We start from the raw sequence: 20,942 nt of genomic DNA, 5'->3' as shown, positions 1-20,942 counted from the left end.
TCTGAATAACTCTATTCACAAGCATCATTAAGTTGCTGTGCATCTGTCATGAGGAAACTGCATGTCTAGCATGACATAACCAGGGCATGTGTCCAAATCCTGACTCTGAAGTCCTTCCCACTGTTATCTATTCAGGGAAATGCCAGAGAGCTCATGGAGAGCTTGGGATGCTCAGCACAGGCAGGTATAACCTGTGCTGAACAGGCAAATAGGCAAGCACAGATGCCTGTGGTGCTGGTTATGTGCTACCTAGACTGCATCCTTGATTAAGAATTCGTGGAGCTAACAGTGTCTATTTTCCTTTGACTGAATGCATCCAAAGTGCTTCCCTTTCAGCTAGATTTCCTGCTCTGATTATTTTCAAGCAGTGCTGTGCAGCTTGGCCCAAATTCAGGAGCTTCTAATGCTGCAAGTGTGGCTGGTAAAGCTGGTTGTAGGAATGGCCAAAACCAGCAACTCCTTGGGGTGGCAAAATGGTTGCAGCAGCCTCGTTTCTCTGTGCAGAGCCAGGCTGGCTGCTGTTGTGAGGTGGGGGAGGTAGGCTTTATGGGGCCCTGGTTGCTGCCTCCATGGCAGCCCCATGCAGTGGTGGCAGTTACCAGTGTGCCCAAGCAGCAGCTCTGGGGGCCCCATCCCCAGCTCCCTGTCTCAGCACTGCCCGTCCTTTTCCCATACCAAGGATTGCCAAGGCACATGCCAAAAGGTTTTGGGAACTTGTAATCTATTCACCATCCCAACACATTTGCCTGATCGACATCACTAACTTTAATTCTACAGGTCTTTCACATCTGCTGCTTGTAGCTTACAATTTTTAATTTATTTTCATCTTTACTTCCCATAGTGTACTGAAATGATGCAAAATAAACATTTGTTCACACAAATAAGGGAAGGTAACAGCTTCCCTCTCTGACCACATGCTCTTTTCTGTTCCAAGACTTAATTAAAATAGTACTAAAGGAAGCAAATCAATTAACAGATACTTTGCACAGGAATCCAGGGAACTTATTCCAATATACCTGTTTTCTCTGAAAATAAACCTTACTTGTTGTTCAAAATGTGTAGGAAAATTACCATCTGGTTTTCTGTAGACATTTGGAAAAATACCTGCTTTGCTAAGGTTGAAACAGAAACATTAAAATTCTTCCAGTTACAGTAACAAGTAGTACAGTAATCTTCATAGAAATAAAATTTTATATATCTGCTCCTATGCTCTGCCAGTGTGTTGACTCTAAGTCCTTGATTCAGCACATCAGCTCTGCCTTTAATGTGTGGGGTTAGTTGCAGCTACTCATGACCTGAAAGTTGATAACTGGATGGGAAGCCTAGTTTCCATGATTTTGTTGAGTGTTGTTTCTTAGTAATACACAGAATTTCTAGGTTGGACTGCAGTCTAATGGTTTGTTTTGTTCTGGTTTTGTTTGGGTTTTTTTGTTTTTGTGGGTTTTTTTTCCCAAGTCAGAAAAAATATTTTATTTTACAGTAGTGAAGAACTGGAAAGAACTTTATTTGTTATGATCTGCCATATGGTATAACTGAGAGCAGACACTGGTTTAAAGGTTAACTTTAGGAATGTATGTTAGATGAGAGATTTAAAAAATCCAAAAGTCTATAGACATTGGCCTCAGCTAAAAGTTTAGGAAGACCCAGTCTATTTACAGTTTGTGGTCTTTGGATCTGGATAGTAAGTTGCCATAAGACAGCGGAGTCATCCTGTAATGCTACAATGTAACAGCTATGCCTGTGAAATACCAGTGATGTTACTTATTGTTGTGTGTGCTCTCTACCTGAGGCTCTCAAGCCTTTGAGTCCTGCTGGGTTTCCTGAGAGGAGCTGTAGGAATAACAGAGGATGCCCAGCATGGCGTTGCTGTTCCCAGAGCTCCCGTGGGTGACGTTTCCTACCCTGTGTTCAGAAGCCAAAAGCAAAGCCTGGCTTGAAATAAAATTAAAAAAAAAAAAAAACCAACACCAAAAAAACCCCCAAAAAACACACACACACAGAAAAACCACACCAAAAAACTTCCTGCTTTTCTTGCACATTGTGATGCCAATATCTGTTATAATACAGCGTTCTTGAACGAACTGGATTAAACAGAACAGAACATTATTTTCTGCACTGATGCTGAAGGCACAGGTTCCCAAAATTTGGAAAAGCTGGAATGTTACAAAGTAACTTGGGTTTAAACCATTTAAAATTACTTAAACTATTCTAAACATTCTCAAACAAAGCTCTACTTTTTCTTCTTGTCGCTCCCACTAATTGGAGCCAGGCAAAGCAAATTTGAAGAAGTCAAATTCAACAGAATATATTAGGCTATAACAAGAACAAAGGGGTGGAAGACTGAAATTATTTGCAATTTCTGATTTATCTTAATGCATTGTTTTATACTAAGAAACCAGGGATATGTGAATTTTGGAAATTCCAGATTAGCTTGTTTTGTTTCAGATGTCCAGAAACTTTTTTTTTTAGTATAAACCTGTTTTCAAACAGGTTTTTATACTCAAAACAAAAACAAAAAACCAAACCAAACACAAAACCAAACAAACAACCCCCCACATTATTTCAAAATGAATTTTTCATTTTAAATTACCACAATTCATTTATTTGGCTGAAATGAGCACTACCACCTACAGTTCAACAAGACATCGGTCTTTAAGTGAAAAAAACATATAACTTTAGTGTGACATGTTTTCCTATTAACACAAAATATCTATTTCCTGAAAATTTTGAGGAGCCTTGTTTTACTTCAACCTCAGACGAATGGTTTTAAATTTACTTCAGTCATTATTGACCTATCTTGAAATATGGGAGTGACCATGAATTATGCTGCTGAAATGTATTGCTACCTTTTTAATTACCCTGTATTTAACTGATTTTAGAAATCAATCATATACATATTGCAGACTAAACAGAATTTAATAATGAGCAGAGCTCATCTCTTGTCTTTCTCATTTCTTTCCTATCCTTGCTGTTGTTGATTGCAGGCTCTTTGTCTACAGGTGATTGAAGTTAGCATGCACTACAAGCTCTTCCTGTAATCAATCAGTCTTTCAATTAAAGCACAAAGAAAGGAATCAGTATTGGTGAGATTTCTGGCTGTGCACAAGAGACTTCTGTTCATCCTCAGATCAGGTAAGTGTTGATTTCAAAAGGATTATTGATCACCTGTACTTTGTTTTTGTAGTATGTTGACATCATCTCTGAAAAGAAAGAAACATTGCAGGTTAACAGCAACTTTCTGGCTTTGGTTTTACCTGGAGTGATGCATAGCATTATTGTAAAAGCTGAACTGGGAGATTCCCACAGAAAAAAAACACAAGAATTCTAGAAAATTAGTAATGGAGCTGCTGGAATTATATTTATTAAGTTCCTCCCACTTAACTTTTATTTTCCTAGGTGTTTCTTTGTATCTTTGGAGGGAACTGTTTTTCCTAAGTGAATTAACACAAGTATATGACTCTGGCTGCTGCTTTGACTCCCAGATGCCCTCTTCACCTCCAGGTAAGAATCCACTAGCAGCAAGCAAGGCATTTTAGGGCAGCATCCTACTATGAGAACTGCTTACAGTGTTATAGACTTTGGATGATTATCATTTGGGGTGCTTCCCAATGTTGTCTCTACATGAGTGGGGAGCAGCTGAGCAGTTCCTGGATCTATCTTGTAGCTGCATCTTTCTGTGAACTTACTATGGGAAGTACCTGCTAATGGGGAGGCAGCAGCATCACAGTATGGTTGTGTCATAATGCAGACAGTATGCCTGGCCTTATGCTGGGGTATTCTAGTCATACAACTAGGAAATCGGAGGACAGGGCAGTTGAGTTACTTGCCTTAGGCCATGCAGAGTGTTTGGCAGACCTGCAGGCAGCTCTGGACTCTCAAGAGGAACTCAGAATAACCCCACAGCTTTTATTGCTGTGCGACCTTTCCCTTTATCTAGATGGATGTGCCTTTATAGCTTCTATGTGTCACGCCCTGCTCCACCAGACTCCTCTGGAACATACCTGTTTTGGCTTGATCCCATGTTTGACCTGCAAAATATAGAGAGCAAGATATTGTGACTTTCAGAGCAGTAATCTGAGATGAGCATTCAAGAAGCAGCTGGGAAAACACAGGAACCTTCATCCTTTCTCTTTCTTTCACTGCTCTTAATCTTTTATTCAGTTTTACTCCATCTAGCGTCAGTGCTTGGAAATAAGATCTCCTCTTGAAGCGCTCACCTTGTTTATATTCTTAGATCTCATTATTCCACTGGGCAATGGCATCCATCGTAGTCCTTTTCCTTCGATACTGCTTAAGCATTTTCTGGTGTCTTTGCTAAAGAGAGAACTCGCAGGAGATTTGGCCGGCACGGACTTGCTTTTTTGTAATTTTTCTCAGTCTTTTTTCCATCTGAGAGAAACTTTGTCACACTCATCATTGTGAAAGCTGTGGTTAAATTTTCTGTTGATATGATATTTACGGCACTAACCATTAGAGTCTGCAATAAAGAGTTAAGACCTGATTCTCATCTTTCTAGTCTAAACTGGGTGTGCAGTCCATGGGAGACTGCACAGTGAGGCAGATACAGGCTACAATCAGAGGGAAATACTTGGTTTTGGTTTTGTTTGGTTTTGGATTTATTTTTTTTCTCCTGTTTCCTCCTATTATATCTTTCTCCACTTTGGGGCTGGAGTGAGTGAGCATAGCTCTATAAAATTACAGTGTCTGCACTGTCCTGCAGTGCTTTCATAGCTCAATTTCATAGCCTTCTTTGTCCAGCCCTTGGGTTCCATGCTTCATTCTCCTCCAGAATTGGAAACTCACTCAAAGGAACCAGTTCACAAAGACACTAAATACAGATTTCCACCTAAAGTGGTAGTTACTATTCTTTAGTGCTTGCATTTTGGTGTCTACATAGTAAATCAGATTTGGGAGTGGACCAGGTGTTGTTTTTAATGCACAAAAAGTACCCTACTTACTTTTTCAGCTAGTGGTTTCTGTCTTTTTCCATTTACAAGTCTGTAGAAATTTTCCATTGAAGCTGTGGGCCTCTGTGAAGTGTGATTAAGCCCAATTTAAACCCATTTGTAAAGCCTTTAAGCCCATAAACCTCTGTGAACCCATGACAAACACTCTATGGCTCCCCAAGCATTTGCAGCCTACAAGGTAGAGTCAGCATCACTGTGTGATACTTGCTCATTTCTTGCAGCTTGCTATTTGTGCTCTGATACCAGGCTGTAAAGTCCACATGGAATATGGAAATGGTTGGTTATAAGCAACAGCCAGAAGAAAAACAAACTTAGCTTTCCTGATACCTAGTACAGATCCTTCCAAGTAGATCTCTTGGTAAGAGATAGGAGAAATGAATTAAGAGGATCTGATGGACAATATACATTATCTTATAAAAGGATCTATAATTAATCTTATTTTCTAAGAAGGCTCCTAAGAGTCCATTTGATATTTGTGATACCTTTTTCATGAACTTGTCCAGAAATTCAACAGGGATACAGGAAATTCTGTGAGTTGGAATATGCAGGAGCTCTGATGCTGTTCTTTTCTAGCTAAGACCTGTGGCACTCCTAGTCCCTTGCATCAAGAGGCCTTGTTTTGTTTTGGTTTGTTTTCAAGCTGTCCTTTAGCTATGATAGCAGTCTTTCATTCCAAGCTAATCCCATGTTGTCACCTCTCTGACAAGCTCTAGTCAACATAAAGCCGTGCCAGACTAGATGGAAGATGGGTGCTGACTGGGAGCAGGAGGCTTTCTGCTTGGTGGCATCTAATATTTGAGTTACCCTGGGTTTCTGTTGACAGGACTGAAGAGGATACTTTTCCACAAACATTCCTGATTTTTTTTTTTATCCGTACTCGCAACAGCTCTAGGGAAAGGTAGAATTACCAATTTATTGCTGGAATCAGTGGCACCAGGAAGTTTGCCAGCAGAGACCATGATGGCTGTGGAAGGAATTGCCTCCGACAGGTGTCTGAATATTACCAGGAAAGCATTCTCCTGACTCAGCAGGTTTGAGAACAACTCTTACAATCAAATGATTTAGAGCTATTCAAGACTAGCTTCAAACAGTTGTGCAGAGGGGTAGGAAAGAGTAAGGATTCCTCCCTGTTTGGCAGCTGTGAAAAGGTCAGTCACAAATGCAGACCCAAATATGAAGGGAGCACAGGCATCCCGGGCCAGATGCTGTCTCAGGGAATGTGGAAAGTGGCCAGAGAAGAGCAAAAAATAGCCAGAAGTGTGGCTTTGCTTGTCAGGCTGGTAGCTGGCATCGGTGAAGTATGCTGTATCCTGGAAAGGGGTTTAACCAATTCCTCTCACCCTAACAGTGTAAGGTGTATGTGTGTGTGCAAATATTTATGTTTCTGTGTGCATGTGTCTAAATATGAAGTATTCTTCCCATTCAGGAATACTAAAAGGAACTAAGAGCCTGAGAGTGCCTGCAATAGTGCCTTAGTGATGTGTTTTAAAGCCTGGTGTTCCCAGCACGTTGCAAATCTTGGTGTCCTTGGTTTTGAAGTGTGTGATATAAAGATTAATTTCATTTTATGGATAGGGTAACCTGAGTCAAAGTAACTTGCCTAAGGTTCAGAAAAACAAGTTAAGCTAGAAAGGACAGTGACAGAATGAAATAGAAAAGCTAGTTTGTTGCTGTTGTCACTAGTGACCGCTGTCGCAACACAGAATGAGTATTTACATTCTGTTTCTGCAAATGTGTATGTGCAAGGAGTTGAGACAGCTGTTTCTGCTAAGATTATTTGCTCATTTTTTAACATTTACACAAACACACATGGAGTTATTTACGACATCTCTGTTCATTGTTATGTTAACTTTCAATATCATGCTCTAGTATGGCATTTGTGTAGCTTTTAAATGTTTTTCATTAAATGTCATTCCCAGGATGCATACTGAGAAAACCTAAAGTGGTGAATACATTCTTCAGTCTATCAGCCACCCACTAATCCCTGCCATGTTGAGCAAGGAATTGGGCCTATTTGGGTGTATCAGCAGGGCCTGACATCTCTTGTGCAGATGGCATCTGTTCCTTAGTGTAGTGCAAATGCACTTTGGCCTAAGACAACTGTAGCCCTCCAAGTATTGTTCCACTCCCATTCTCCTGGTAGTTATTCACTACTGATATTTGGCCATGGTGGCAGCTGTGAAGGGAGGTTCTGCAGCCAAAGTAGACCACAAAGGAATAATTTTCCAATTATTTTTCAAGGCTTATTTAGATCACTGAGGAGGCTCTGTCTTTGCTGGCTCTCATCTTCCTTATTTGTAAACTTCTGACAACTTATGAAAACTTTATGTTGACCTGATGACTGGGTTGTTTGTAGAATATACTAGTTGGCAGAATGGAAGACTTTGGGAAGGGCTGCTTGAGCGGAACCGCGCAGGGGCTGGAAAAGTTGCAAGTAAAATAACAGCTTAGGACATAGCTAAGGTATGTTAAGAGAAAACGTTCAAGTCTTTGACCCCAGAGGTGTCAAAGATTCTGCTGAGTCTACGTGACTGATTTTCATCATATCCGGGAAAATGACACTGACAGTCATAGTTTAAAAGGAATATTCCTGGGAGAGGGAGGAATAGGAAAAAAAAGGCTTGGTTTAGGAGAACAGAGACAGATGGAGGTAATGCAGTGGTTCTAAGGAAATTGAGGATTACTGAAGAAATCGAGGAAGTTGTCTGGATTAACAGGGATTTGGAGAGAACCAGGGTGCATGTAGGGTATGGCTAGTATTTTCCTGTTGACGCTTCACTTCTGTTGTTGCAAGAGACATTATGATCATGCATGAGGAGTGTACTTTGAACTGGCCACAGCTCTTGTAAAGAGGAATTGTAGCACTGACTTTTGTCTCCTCCACAAGTCCAGACGATACTTGGGGCACACAGGAATGGGACAGTGGAGGATAAAGTGCCAAAGGGTACAGTAGCCCAAAACAACGACAGGGATGTAAGTCAGTCTGTCCAAGAGCAGTGATCTGAAAAGCATGGAGTGAGCTGTGGCATTCTTTATATTGTATAAGCACCACCATTTCTACTTCTCCACATGGGAAGAAACAGACATCTGCAGGCTACAGGTGAGGGGTGAAAAAAGCCCAGTGGGCACTGGGAAAGATAACCAGAGTGGAGATGGGAGGATAGACTAGAAGGCAACAGAGCTCTGCCATTTCCATCAGCAACAGTGATGGTCATAGGCAGGTGAAAGCTGGATGGAGTTTGAAGCTTTTTGATATCTTCTGCAGTGTTTTTTCTTCTCTGATTTTCCTTATGCCTCTGCCAGGCCCTGTTCTTTCCAGACCAGATAATATTTTCTTGCTATGGTAGGAATGTCATGGCTGCATGCAAAATGGGAAAAACCAAACTGAGCGGTGAAAAGGAGGTAACAGAGGAGCTGGGGCAGATCCACTGGGGTGTGATTTTGTGGGACTTTATGATGTGATTGTTGTGCCAGGGAGACCCATCTGTGCTGTAGTGTGAGCTGCCTTCTGCCAGGTGTCTTTCTGGCAGCTCTAGTTTCTGACAGCTGAAGCTGCTCGTTTGTTTGTTTGTTGGGTTTTTTTGTGTGTTTTTTTTTTTTTTCCCAAGGCTAGTGAGTTGAGTTTGGAATTTGAGTCAGTCACAGTTGGAGTGAATCGTAGGCAGAGTCATATGTTACATTTAAAGAAGGAAGTACTTTTTGAAATTTAGGATTCTTCATTGTTACACATCTGAAGGCCAGGCTGGGAAGAGACTGAGCAGCTGGGATTCTGCGTGAAAGGCCAAGCCAACTCACCTATTCAAACCATTCCATGCCAATACTTGTTCTTCCGATAAGATTGGTAACACTTCAGTGCTTTCCTCAGAATAACAGTGACTGTGCTTAACTAATTCCTTTTCTATCTCTGTATTTCTTACTTTCATCCCATTTGTTGGAAGAGGTGAATCAGAAAGATTAGAGACAGCTTGGAGCATGTTTAAGCAATAGGAAATGTGGAAGATGGAGACTGTAATCTTGCACGTAAAGGTGGGATGCTATAGTGCCCATCTCCTGGGGACATTGATGGACACAGATTTATGCCTAGGAAAATGTGTATTCCTTCATATCCATCTGCAGTTGACAATGTTTGTTAGTGCTTTGTAGTGACTGACAATTCAGTGGTAACAGGTTTTGTGTAATGAGTCATTGTTTTCATTTTTTCTACAAAAGTGTCCAAACAAATACTATTTTTTTTTTTTTTTAAGTTATTTTTTTTATAGTGGTCTTAGCAGGAAGGCTACAGCTTGAATGAAGTTAAAAGAATGAACTAGCCTCATTCCAGGTATCTCCAGGCTGAAAAGTGAGATACATTATTACCGGGGGAAAAAAAAAAAAAAGAAAATGTCCTCTTAAAGTCAGATCAGTGCCAAGAAAACATCTGTCTCCAAGTCTGACATATTTCCACAGGAGAGAATTACTTCAATGAAAAGTAATTAAAGTTCACACAAGTTGCTGTAGCATGGTTTAAAACAACCACTACCAGTCCCTGTTTCCTGCTCTCTTTGTGTAAAAATCTTCTGTGGAAAAGACATCTTTGTTTTCTGATTAGGAACTGGCTTGAGATAATTCCTTTTCAGATTTATTTTTGGCATCATGGTATTTCCAGCACTTTTACCATTGAACTTGCCTATAGTAGACCAGCAGTATGTGCTTGCATCTTAAGCAGTTATTATTTCAATGGATAGTTAAACGGCTGAGGCAGGATCACCCCTGGCTGCAGATGCAATGTATAGTATTATGTGTGAATAGCTGATGCAGGATCTGAGTCCCTGCAATGAATTTCAATACACATCGTCCTGTGCAAGCTGTGTTCTAGATCTTGATCTTTCTTCCTCATGCACCACTCTTCCAGTGACAAGTTCAGACAAGGCCAAAATCTCTTTTCTTTCAATACGAATTTACTTACGCATTTTGATTTGTAAATTTTGGACTCTTTTTCTGAAGGACTCCCACTGTGACTTTCTCAAGCATCCCAGCGTCAAGACTAGGTTTCCAGCTAGGTTTATTTGTGAGCTCAGACTCCACTGATGAGACTGGTTGTGTCTGTCATTTGCAGCAGACAGCATCAGTGATACAACTCATGCCTACTCAATTGGCTTCATTTGGTAAATGATGAATTCTGCAGTTCACAGGATTACAGATCAGTTTGGATTCTTAAGAGTAGAAAGAATTTCTCTCCACTGTAAACCAGAAGATTTTTCTTTCTATCTGACTTTAAACCTGTTTGAAGGATCTGAAATTGTTAGATCAGCTCCTATTCAATATCTCTGCACGTTAGCGCAGCTGGCTACAGACTTGAACACTGAAAAATGTTCTTGCTCAAATTGTTAGACTGAGGCAGTTCTACTGGTTGGAAGAAACTGAAGCTCAACATTCAAATTTGCATGATTGCCCAAACCTAGTCTTTGCCATTCCATCCATCCCTGATGTTTGTATTTTCCAAATGGATGATTTCTACATAATCCGTGGCAATTCTTAAACAATGTGGAGACTTTCAGAGTGTGATAACATTCCAAGCTCTCCTCCATTCGCCTAAAGAATACTCTGATTCTCCAAGGCTACCTTGTGTTTCCCAAGCATAATCTAGCAAAGGAAAGAAAAGTCAGTCCCTTAGAAGAAATCCAGTGGGAAAGTGCAAGAGAACATCTAGGTTCTGCTTTGGGTAGCAAAAGAAATTAACCAATGTGCTTGGCACTTGGCCAGCACAGCTCCCAAGCTTCTCCTGTCCTCCATAAAACATTAGAATGACTAATGAATTTAAAACCTGATCTCCTGCTGAGTGATTTACATGGGGTCCTGTAGAAACCCATGAGTAACATGGGAAGTTTTGGTGTGTGCTGTTGCCCAGGATATGTTGAGGCAAAAGATTCCTTTTTGCTATTGCAGTAGGTTTAAAATATGTACGTTTTCCTTTTTAGTAAATGTTCTATCTTTCTCCTTGTCTCCTTCTTTGTCTCCTGTCAAAATAAATCTGGCTGCCATGCACTGTAGTTAGCTCAAAATATTGCTAGCATTAAATGTACCCAGGCATTTTTATTAATACATTAAACTTGCATGAAAATTTTAGGCATTATAATTTACCAATCACACCAAGATGGCATTTGAAACTGACATGAGCTATTAATTTAAAAAGAGGACATTAAATAATTGTCAGTTGACATCTAAATTACTGGTTTGTTAGCTGACATAAGCTTGCCTCAAGCATCTTTCTCTTCTCAAGTGTTAGTAAATATCCCATTGACTTTAAGGACATCCCATTATTAATTGATTGCTTAAATCTTAATGTTATATAACTGACTATATAAAGTGGTAAATGATGTTAATTATTTCACAATGAGCTGTCAATGTAATGTGGGTGTAGAAACACTTCTGTTTTAAGTATTTGGGAAAGTATCAAGGAGGACACATTGGAATGCTTCCTGATTGTATTGGAAACCTGTTCTTGCAAGCTGTTGGTTAAGTTCAGTACCAGCTAATTGGGGTTCTATCATAAAAGAAGTCTACTTGCTTCAAGGTCTTAAAGTGGTGCGAGACTGACTATGATGGTACTGTGCTGGGTGACACTCACTCAGAGCATGTCCCAGTTAGGGAGAGAAATTACTGAGTGGCTTGAAGTGCTTTGGCAATGATGATGTGAAATTAAATTTAAAAAAAAAATAAATAAAATAATAATAATTTTTAAAATGGCTGACGGTGAATTTTTAAATTAGTGAATTATCAAAGATTATCATTGAAAATGTTAAATTTTGCTGCCATGAGAAAGCCAGTCACTTTCCCTAGAAAGATCAGAGGATGGCATCATAGATGATCAAACTGTCTCTGAAGGAAATATCACATATAATAAACAGCAAGGGGAGGAAAAAAGTTCAGTGTGGAGAAGTTCATAGCTCATAACATCTGCATTTCATCCTGACAGTAAATCTACTGCCTTCTGTGTCTCTTCTTGTCTTTGTCCCTCTCCTCCTTTTATTCCCTTTTCTCTTGACTCTCGTCTCTGGCTCTTCTGCTTTGACTTAGTTCTTCCTCATGCCCTTCCCGTTCATTGCTCTATCTATACTGTCCTTAATACACCAGGAAGTTCACTGGGTATTGTATGTTTGTTCTTCTGGCCATAAGATAATACTAAACTACTGGTCTTTAACCTGGTTCTTCTCTACTGAGGGAAAGTCTTCCTCTCTCCAGACCTTTCCCCTTACTTTCAGGGTCTGGGATTCATGAGCAACAGCTTTAGCAGCGAAATACACAGGTCTAGCAGGTTGATACACAGAAATTGTCATTGTCTTGTAAAAGAATACTATATTACTAGAAATGAAACATTTTGTGACAGTTTGCTGTTTAAGATTGGGAAAGTGTCTCCCTGGGAAAATAACAGATGTTTTCTGGCTGGGGCCCTTCTCTGTTGGACACGCAAAGCATTGAGGTACTTGCTGCAAGGGATGCCCTTGCTTTGATCTTCAATTGAGTGTTTACATATGCTGTGCTCTCTTTATGAGGAACGACTGTGATAGGGAAATCCTTCTATCCAGCTCTCTGTGACAGGCCAAAAGCCATTTCTTAGGTCACTGAGTACAGCTGTTGCCTTCTGTTTGTGAGAATGCTGATGAATTAATATCTGGGCTCTTTTAGTCACTTATGTCTTAAAGGGACACAAATAATGTCCACATCTCTAGATTACCATGAGCCAACAGAAGACTTGCAGTCGAGTGTCCCTTCTCCTGTACATCTCTGACCTTTTGCCCATCCTTCAGGAGATGGGGAGTGGCCATTACCTAAACAGTCTAGCACTGCCTCTTCTACATGTGAACCCATCAGATGCTCAAAACTGAGAATGATCTTACTGTTCCTGGGTAAAGGGGAGAAAGATCAGGGGCAAAAAGGCATCCCTTTCAGTAGGATTGGTCACTGCATGACCTTGACCTGAAGGAGCCTGGAGTGAAGAGAGTTCTTAGAATGGAGATCCAGACACAGTAACTGGGAAATTTCTGATGAATCAGTGTACCCTGGTTTATGTATCTTCTTATTTTTGTTTTATTTCCTTTAGTTTGTTTCTGGTTTGTGGCGGGTTTTGGTTGGTTGGTTTGGCTTTATTTTTGTTTTGTGTTTATTTTTTAATCTCAACAGTTTGTGAATATATGTCAATAGAGTAAAAATTTAGCTTTAGAGAAAATAGGGAAAAGTTCTGGCAGTGTCAAAGGTTATCCAGTTTCAGCACTTTTGAAACAAGGCTTTTGGCTTTCATTTCTTAAAAATGCTTTTTAAAAGGAGTTTCTATTATAATACATAGTACAGACTAAAGAAAAAAAAAATCAAGCCCCAAAAAACCATAATAAAATTTTCCTTTGATAAAGAATCTGTCTGCTGGAATTTTTGTCCTATTCTTTCGAAATGTTAAAACCCTGTTCCACGCAGATCCACTAGATACAGTGCCTATCATGGTCCTCTAGAGCCTTGCATGCCCACTATGTCTTGTCATCTAAATCACAGTTGTGGGAAGCATCATCCATGAAGAGGAAGGAGTTAAACATTACTCGTTGTGTATCACACCACCTCAGAAAACACACAGGCCAATGACTCTTACCTTCTATCCATTTTGCCATCTGACTCTAAAGAGAGAAAAGAAAAAAGTGGTTAGTTAAGAAACCGGAACAGAGTGGTGATAGGGCTACTCAGAAGTTGTGAGGATGCAACCAGGAGAACACGGCTACAATTGGTTAAGATGTTAAATCAAAGAGCTTTTGCCTGTTTCAGTTGAAAACCATGCTTTCCTGTGGCATCTTGAAAACCTGTCATGGTGGAAAATTATAGACAGTTTTGCTATGCGTTCTTGTGGAAGCTGCAAATCTTAGAGTCAGACTGTCACATTTGAAGGAAAAGTCTGGAATCGGTGAAACAAATAGTCGTTTTGACTAAGAAAAGTGAGTGAGCCTCTTACCCATCCTGTAAATCCAACAGGCGCTCTAACTTAGGTTGAAAAGACAAGAGTTTGTTTTTTTAAAAAACTAGTTATTCTAAAAGATACTCAGGCAGTATGCTGAGGTGAAGTTTGTTTCTCTTGTAAGGCTAAAGAGCAGAGTTGGTCATACTGAAATGTGAATCTGCAGATCTAGGGCCTCCAGCACTTTAGACACTTTGAAAACAGTTCTTCAAAGAAAGACTAGAGTTGTAGTGTTTGCACAGTTCCTAATACTGAAGCTCAGATCTGCTGTATCAGAACATAAAGAGATCTAGGTCTTTGGATAAGAAATCGAGAGTATTTTTTTCTTACCTCCGAAGACGTTGTCAATCATTTGCTTTTTGATCATGCAGATTATTATTGCTACAAAAGCGATTGCTATCAATGCTCCCAGTGTAGCTCCTATAGTCACATAAGTGAAATCTGCAAAAAAATTTTAAAAGCTAATGAGTATACACCCTTAAGTAATAAAAATAGTCTTCATGTTTCAGACATGACCCAAAGTTTAAATGCATCCCTGAAAAAAAAATAAAAAAATCTTATGTATTCTTCAGAAGGGGCTGATAATGCTGAGCCAGATCAGGTAGCTGGGAAGAGTTGACTTTCAGCCCCCTACATATTATGAAACCATGTGAACTTGTGGGTAAAAGGGCTCAGTGCCATCTTACGAAAATAAGCAAGTTTAGCCCTTGGCACATGCAGGTCTCTGCTGAGTTTTAGAGCTAGATCTCTACTTTTCCTCACAAAGTGAAATTCCCCTTCCCCACTCCCTTGCCACTCTGTATCCTGCAAAACAGTATTCCTGCTTCCCATAGCTGCACGCACACAGCTTCATATCTGCCTCTGTAGGTCTTCAGTAGGAGGAAGCCGGAGAAGTTTTAAGTGTAAACTATGAACTACATTGTGATTCTTGCATCACTGTGTTTACATGAGTCTACCTTCATCTGTCAGGCAGGAAGGTGCCTGTGTTCAGGATCTTTGTTCCAGTCTCTGTCCTCCCCATGCTCATTGCATTTACCTAAAAGTAATTTAAAGGCCCAAATCACATTGGCAGGACTCTGCTGTGCAAACATGCAATCAGATTATTATCTTCTACACATAAAAAATTTCTGAAATCTAAGTACATTAATTTTTTTTACATTCAATTTGCCCCTAACTTTCTGTCTGGAAGTGAAAACCTCACCATGAACTCACCTATTTCCTCCTCTGGGTTTCCAGAAGCATAGACCTTTGCTCTCCAAAAATCTGAAATAGAAATATTTTAGCCTGTTAGGAGAGCAAGGAGAATGCTCTACGTTCAAGGAGAATGCCATGTCTGGCTACTTTCAATGGGTCAGTGGATCCTGGTAAAGCTTAAGAAAGGATCTGAGACTTCCTGAAGTAGTGAAGTGCTGTCAGTCAAGTTAATGAGGACACCCTAGGAATGTGGCCACCATGTTGTTTTTTGGGCAGAACAGAAAATACTTCTTTAAAATGTTGTGTTGTCTTAGCATTGTTTCAGTTTCGGTGTTTCCTCATTGCAAGCCTGAGAGCTGTATGCAAGAGAAGTTGCTATAAATCAAGGAAAAGATTGTAGATGCAGTAAAGCTAATAAGACATGCTATCAGAGCAGTTATGGCACACCTCAGCATACCTCCCCAGAAAACATGAGTCCCAATCTCTTTGCTCCAAAAGATGTAACTGATGTGTAGCTACATGAGGTGCCCAGAGCATGAGAAAGCTTTAAAGGCAGATATGAATCCTGCATTTTAAAACAGCTTGCTATGCAATTTCTTTCTCCTCTACAAGCTTCAAACAGACTATCAAGTCTTCTACAGCTATTGCAATCCATTGCCTGGGTGAGAGGAAATATGGGACCAGTGGGAAGACAACTCTTTTGTATGCGACGTTGTCTTTTCATAGGCATTCCCCAGTGTAGTGGGGAACTGTGACAGAATATTGTCTGATTGAAACTGAAGTGGGACTTTAAGGTCTTAAATACATCTGTTTTTTCTACTGTTAAGTTGTCCAGCATTGCAAGTCCCAGCTTGCCTCTCCTCTCTCCCCTCTACCTCTTGTGGAGAAATAATTCCATCTTCTTGAGGTTTTGGGGGACTGTGCTTTCATTTCTTTTCCAGTAAAATGAATGCTTGAAATATGATAGCTTTAAACTTGAAGCATAGTCCGACTCCAAAACCAGCCATTTTGTTACCTGTACACAAACATATATTTTGTTTGCTTTTCTGACTGCTGAAACTCTCTCTTGAGATGAGTGTGGGCTTTGGAGCTTCCACAGTTTCTTTGGAAAAATCTGATATATTGGGTGGCTTGCAGCAGATTTGTTTTTATTTCCTAGTCATAATCACATTTCTAATCCTGAATTTTCATAGATTATGAGCCAAGCTGCAAAAATCTAGAGAGAAACTTAAAAAAATCTTGGTTTAAAGCAAATGTATTTTGGGAGTCATAATTCTGAGCTGCAAGTGCTTTTGTGCCAAACTTTTCTTCATAGTTTAAATGTATGGAAGCATAATTTATAAAAGCAGAAATGTTTTCTCTCCAAAAACCCCAAGATACTCAAGAGAAGGCAGTTGGTATGGGTACAGAATCCAATTGCAGATACTATCACGAAAGCTGGCTATACTAAATGGCCAAAATCAAAGTTACAAATGAAAGGAAACTTAAAAACAAAAAGTCTAATACTACACAGTGCCTGTAAAAAGCACAGCTTCTGATTTTACAGATTTCCAGGCTCTTGCCTGTGAATTTATTTCATTATAAATAAATAAATAAATACACTTTCTTCCATCCCTGTAATTATTCTTTGTGCTCATATGAAGAATGTTTTAAATTCAAACATAATAAAAGTGATATTGTATTACTTTTATTATCCTAATCGTCATAATACATAGACCTTAATGTATGCTTTCTAATGGAATTAAAACACTGACGGACTATGTGGTTTACGGCAGAAATAATATTTTACATGGAATATTTTATGTAGGTCAGTTTAATATATTGAGATTAAATTATTAGTTTCTTTTTAAAAAAGGGAGGGAAGGAAATGTGTGAAAACCCACAGGACTAGAAAGAACACTTTCAATTCATAGTTTCAATATGGTTTTAATTAAGTTTTCATATCACTTACTGGATGCTACTTAAATACCATTTGCTTTTGAGGACTGTATTAGATAGCTGGATTCTGTTTGTTACCTTCTTCAATTTAGATCTTTTGGGGATGTAGAAAAACCTGCTGGTACAGAGTGGTTAGAAGTGATGCCTCAGATTCTGCAGCACCACGGCTCTGCTGCAATCTTTCTGACCCCTTGTCTCTGTGTACTGGGTTTTGACCAACTCCCATGCCTTGATCAAACCTTCTGGACTTGGAGAATATTTGCTTCTGGATAGGAGAGCATTGCAGACAAATTTGATATCTATACTTGCGTGACTTGTGGATCCTTTTTTCAAAGGATCTCCAGGCAACTGATGATGCTGTCTCACCTGTCCTGTGAGCCTGGCTTGGGCATAGCCTGCACCTGGCACTGCAACAGGGATGTGTCCCCTGGAGTCCTGGTAGCACTAGGAGGCTGGTGGGAGGCACAGGCTGTGTCTCCAGCTGGGGGGAGAAAGTTTTTTTGCGTGCGTTTTGGCAGCGAGTCTGGAGATGAGAATGCAGACTAGACAGGTATTATGTCAGAGGTGAGGGGATGGAGAAAGTGTAAGTATGAATCTCCTGTGGCAACCTGCCTGAGGAGCCTGGCTCACTCAGCTATGCTGGAACCAGGCATGCAGCTTAGGAAGCTTTTTCTTCTGGCTGCCCACTGCAGTCCTCTGCCCACACAGTTGCCTCCCTCAAGGTACATCTGCTGAGTAGGTGGGGGACCCACAAATAAATACACTGACCTGGGAGCCCCTGGCCCATGATCTCGGTGCATGTCCTGGCAGGCTTAGCCCTTCTCAGACTTGCTGCGCATGGAGCTGGGCTAAGCAGAAAACAGCTTCTGAGCCACACTGAGGGACATCCTGTTCTTCCTGTGTCCTCTGCTATGTAACTGTGCTCATCTGGTGCCTTGCCTGTAGGTCAGTGCAGCATGGAAGGTGGTGCAGAATGCAACTTGGGCATCAGGGAGCAGGAATAACTTGCTTTCCTCTCCTTATTGATATTGTGAACAACTCCCAGCTATAACCTGCACTGATAAACAGCAACATGTGCCTTGTCTTTCTCAGTGCACGCCACTTGCCTCAGTCCCTTTACTTGTCTTCTGCTTCCATGTGACTTTCTTCTCTCTTACTACCCCATCTCAGGTTTCTCCTCATTTCAACAGAGGCTGGTCTTGTGGCATTGCAGCAGCCAAGGGTTCAGTGCCATTTCTCTTTGCAATAACAAATGCAAGGAAGCAAGGTGGAAAAAAGAGTTTACTCACAGTGAGTGCCTGAGCAACTCCAGAGTCACATAATGAATATCTATGACAGAGACGCTACAGGCAATGATCCTGACATTGATCCAAATGTCAATGATCCAAACACCCGGACAAATGTAGTCTTTCCTTAGTGCTCAAATTAGAGGCAAAATCCTTCTTTGTAGTAATAGAAGAGAACAGAAGTCACTCTTGCATGAAAACAATTTTTTTTTTTAGCTCTACTCATTTTTAGGCACCCCTCCAACCAAAAGCCTATAGATTTGCCATTCCCTGCACCTATCAATGTGAGACTTGGAGACATGTTAATGCATTCTCTTTATTATCTGTTGTGATGTGCCTTTTGCTGTAGAACATGTATTGCTGCTCTTGAGTTTGCATCTCTTTGCTCTAAGGAAATGCTACCGTGTTAATGGGACTTGTGCCATTTGATCGTTGAGCAATAACTAGTCAATAAGTAAGGAGCAGTCATTACTGACTTCACATCTGTAAGAATGGTTGGTTACCCATGTCCTTTGTGGTGGAAAGTCTCCATTCCTCTGGTCTCTTGGAAGCGTCTATAGAAAGGTGTAGAGGGCTTGCAGGACTGACAGAAAAGGGTAGTGAGAGCAACAAATTCCTCTGTGTACCCTGAGAAGGTCTACAACAAGATAGAGCACTGCTGTAGATCTATGCATAACTTTGCTTGCAGAATCTTAGGCGGGAGTATGTATCCAGTCAAGGCAATCTGAAAAAACAGCTGGTCTGCACACCTCAGGTGGGGCAAGCTGGCCTTTTGGGATACCCCATAGATAGATGATGACTCTACAAATTTCTGCATGAAGTGTGGGAGATGTAAAGATAAGGCTTTAGCTACCAGAGGGTGCTTCTCCCCTTACCCAGTGTCTCAGAGGCCACAGTAACCCATTTAAACCACATTACTCTCAATGTTAATATGACTCATGCTGACACTTCCTGTCCATAATACCTGCTTTTTCCCTGCACAAGGTGCAGGTGAGTTACTCTGAAGAGGCAAGTTGTAAGCATAAGAAAGCCCTGCTTTGGGCTGGCAGGAAGTGTTAGAAACAGCCTGAATTAGCAGCATCAAAGTCCTGCAAGTGAGAGTTGCAGAGACAAAAAGTGGCTTGCAGATAGCATGCACACAGATCCTTGTGCTGTACTGAAGTACTACACAGTGCCAAACAGTATGCTCAGCAGGTCTACCATCTCATCTGCAAAGATGCAGGTATTTAAGCTTCCCAGGGTCTTCTGGATTGTGCACAGCTGACCCCTGAGCAGTTTAGGAAATGTTAGCTAGAAAACTCAGCAGAATATCTCACTATGTCTATAAATGTTCTTTCTTCAAGGAACAGGGTTTCAAAGAGAGTTTTAAACAAAATACACACAATTAGACTAGGAAATAACCAGCCCCACCAATCTCAGAAAAAAAAACAACAAAAAAAAACAACAAAAAAAAAACAAACCAAAGCACAAAACTCTTAAAAAGAAAAAGAAGTAGTCACTTACATAAGAGAAGAAGAAATGCCATTAGGACTGAAATCCAGCTTCTTAGTAAGGTCATTGTGGAGTTTTGATAACAGAGTGGTTTCACTCTAGTTTTCTGAATTTTGCTCTTCTGCAGCACCTTTAAAAAAAAAAAAAGTTTCAGCAGGTCACGTGACTGCGTTGGGAAACGATGGTCACATCCTGAGTAGTTAACGTTCACAAACAGAAGTTCCCCTTTTAGGGTTTAAGTTCAACATATAAATGTTTGAAAATGTACTGGGGAGGAGGTGGACAGCCAACAGTTACAGCCTGGGTCAGCTGTTTTGCTCTCTAAGAGATATTTACATGCTCATATTTGTTTCTGTAAAATAGAAAAAGTCCTACCACATTGAACTGGTCACTGCTGAAGTTTTGTAAATCCATGGAGATGCAAGTAGGTTTTGTGTCTTAAAAGGAGAATCTTCTAAAACAATCTCTCTCAACATTGCCAACTTTTTCTTTTTTAACTCAATGTGAATTCCATAATAAGGTTTTGAGGATAAGAGTACTTGGCTGAACACTTCCCTTTCCTAATAAATGTTTTCAGGAGCAGAGTCTCATCATGGCTGCAAAACCATTGCAAGCTTGTTCCTGGAAAAGAGCTTCTACCTGAGAAAAATGTCTGGACATAGTAGGAACTAAAATGCGGGAACTTACTGGCAGATAGGACTTCTGATAGGAGTCAAACTTATACTTTGAATCACAGTGAAAACCCAGATATTTCTGTCCTCCAGGAAACTTCATCTTTTCAAACAGATTAACTTGTTCTAGGACTGCATGATAACAAAACATACAAGTTAATATTAATGTTTTTTGCTAAGTGAACCCATTTCTCCTAACACATTTCAGGTCCATTCTTCAGAAATGGAAGGCACAAGGATATGGGCTTTTCCCACCCCTGCCCCAGCACTCAAGAGTCTCTGTGTTGCTTTTACCTCTTGATTCTTGATTTGCCTTTCTGCTTTATATTAGTCTGTTGCTGTCTAGTATCATCATCTCATGTAGATGCATATATACTGCAATCAAAAATAATCTGAAATATATCTTGAGTGAGAAGCTGTA

General features: G+C 40.3%; 1 protein-coding gene across 1 annotated transcript; it reads right to left on the bottom strand.

The window, feature by feature from the left end:
- Positions 1-1,483: 1,483 nt before the first annotated feature.
- On the bottom strand, positions 1,484-20,624 carry TMEM273 (transmembrane protein 273). The gene is made up of 7 exons (XM_051616860.1): positions 20,538-20,624; positions 19,863-19,980; positions 15,154-15,204; positions 14,272-14,382; positions 13,585-13,609; positions 4,002-4,028; positions 1,484-3,200 (listed from the first exon to the last, which is right to left on the bottom strand). The coding sequence occupies exons 1-7, from the start codon at positions 20,622-20,624 to the stop codon at positions 3,155-3,157; spliced, it is 465 nt and encodes a 154-aa protein (XP_051472820.1). The 3' UTR covers positions 1,484-3,154.
- Positions 20,625-20,942: the final 318 nt, after the last annotated feature.

Source organism: Apus apus, chromosome 4 (assembly GCF_020740795.1).
Source record: "Apus apus isolate bApuApu2 chromosome 4, bApuApu2.pri.cur, whole genome shotgun sequence".
Classification (NCBI taxonomy): domain Eukaryota; kingdom Metazoa; phylum Chordata; class Aves; order Apodiformes; family Apodidae; genus Apus; species Apus apus.
This window is presented reverse-complemented; position numbering and strand designations above follow the sequence as displayed.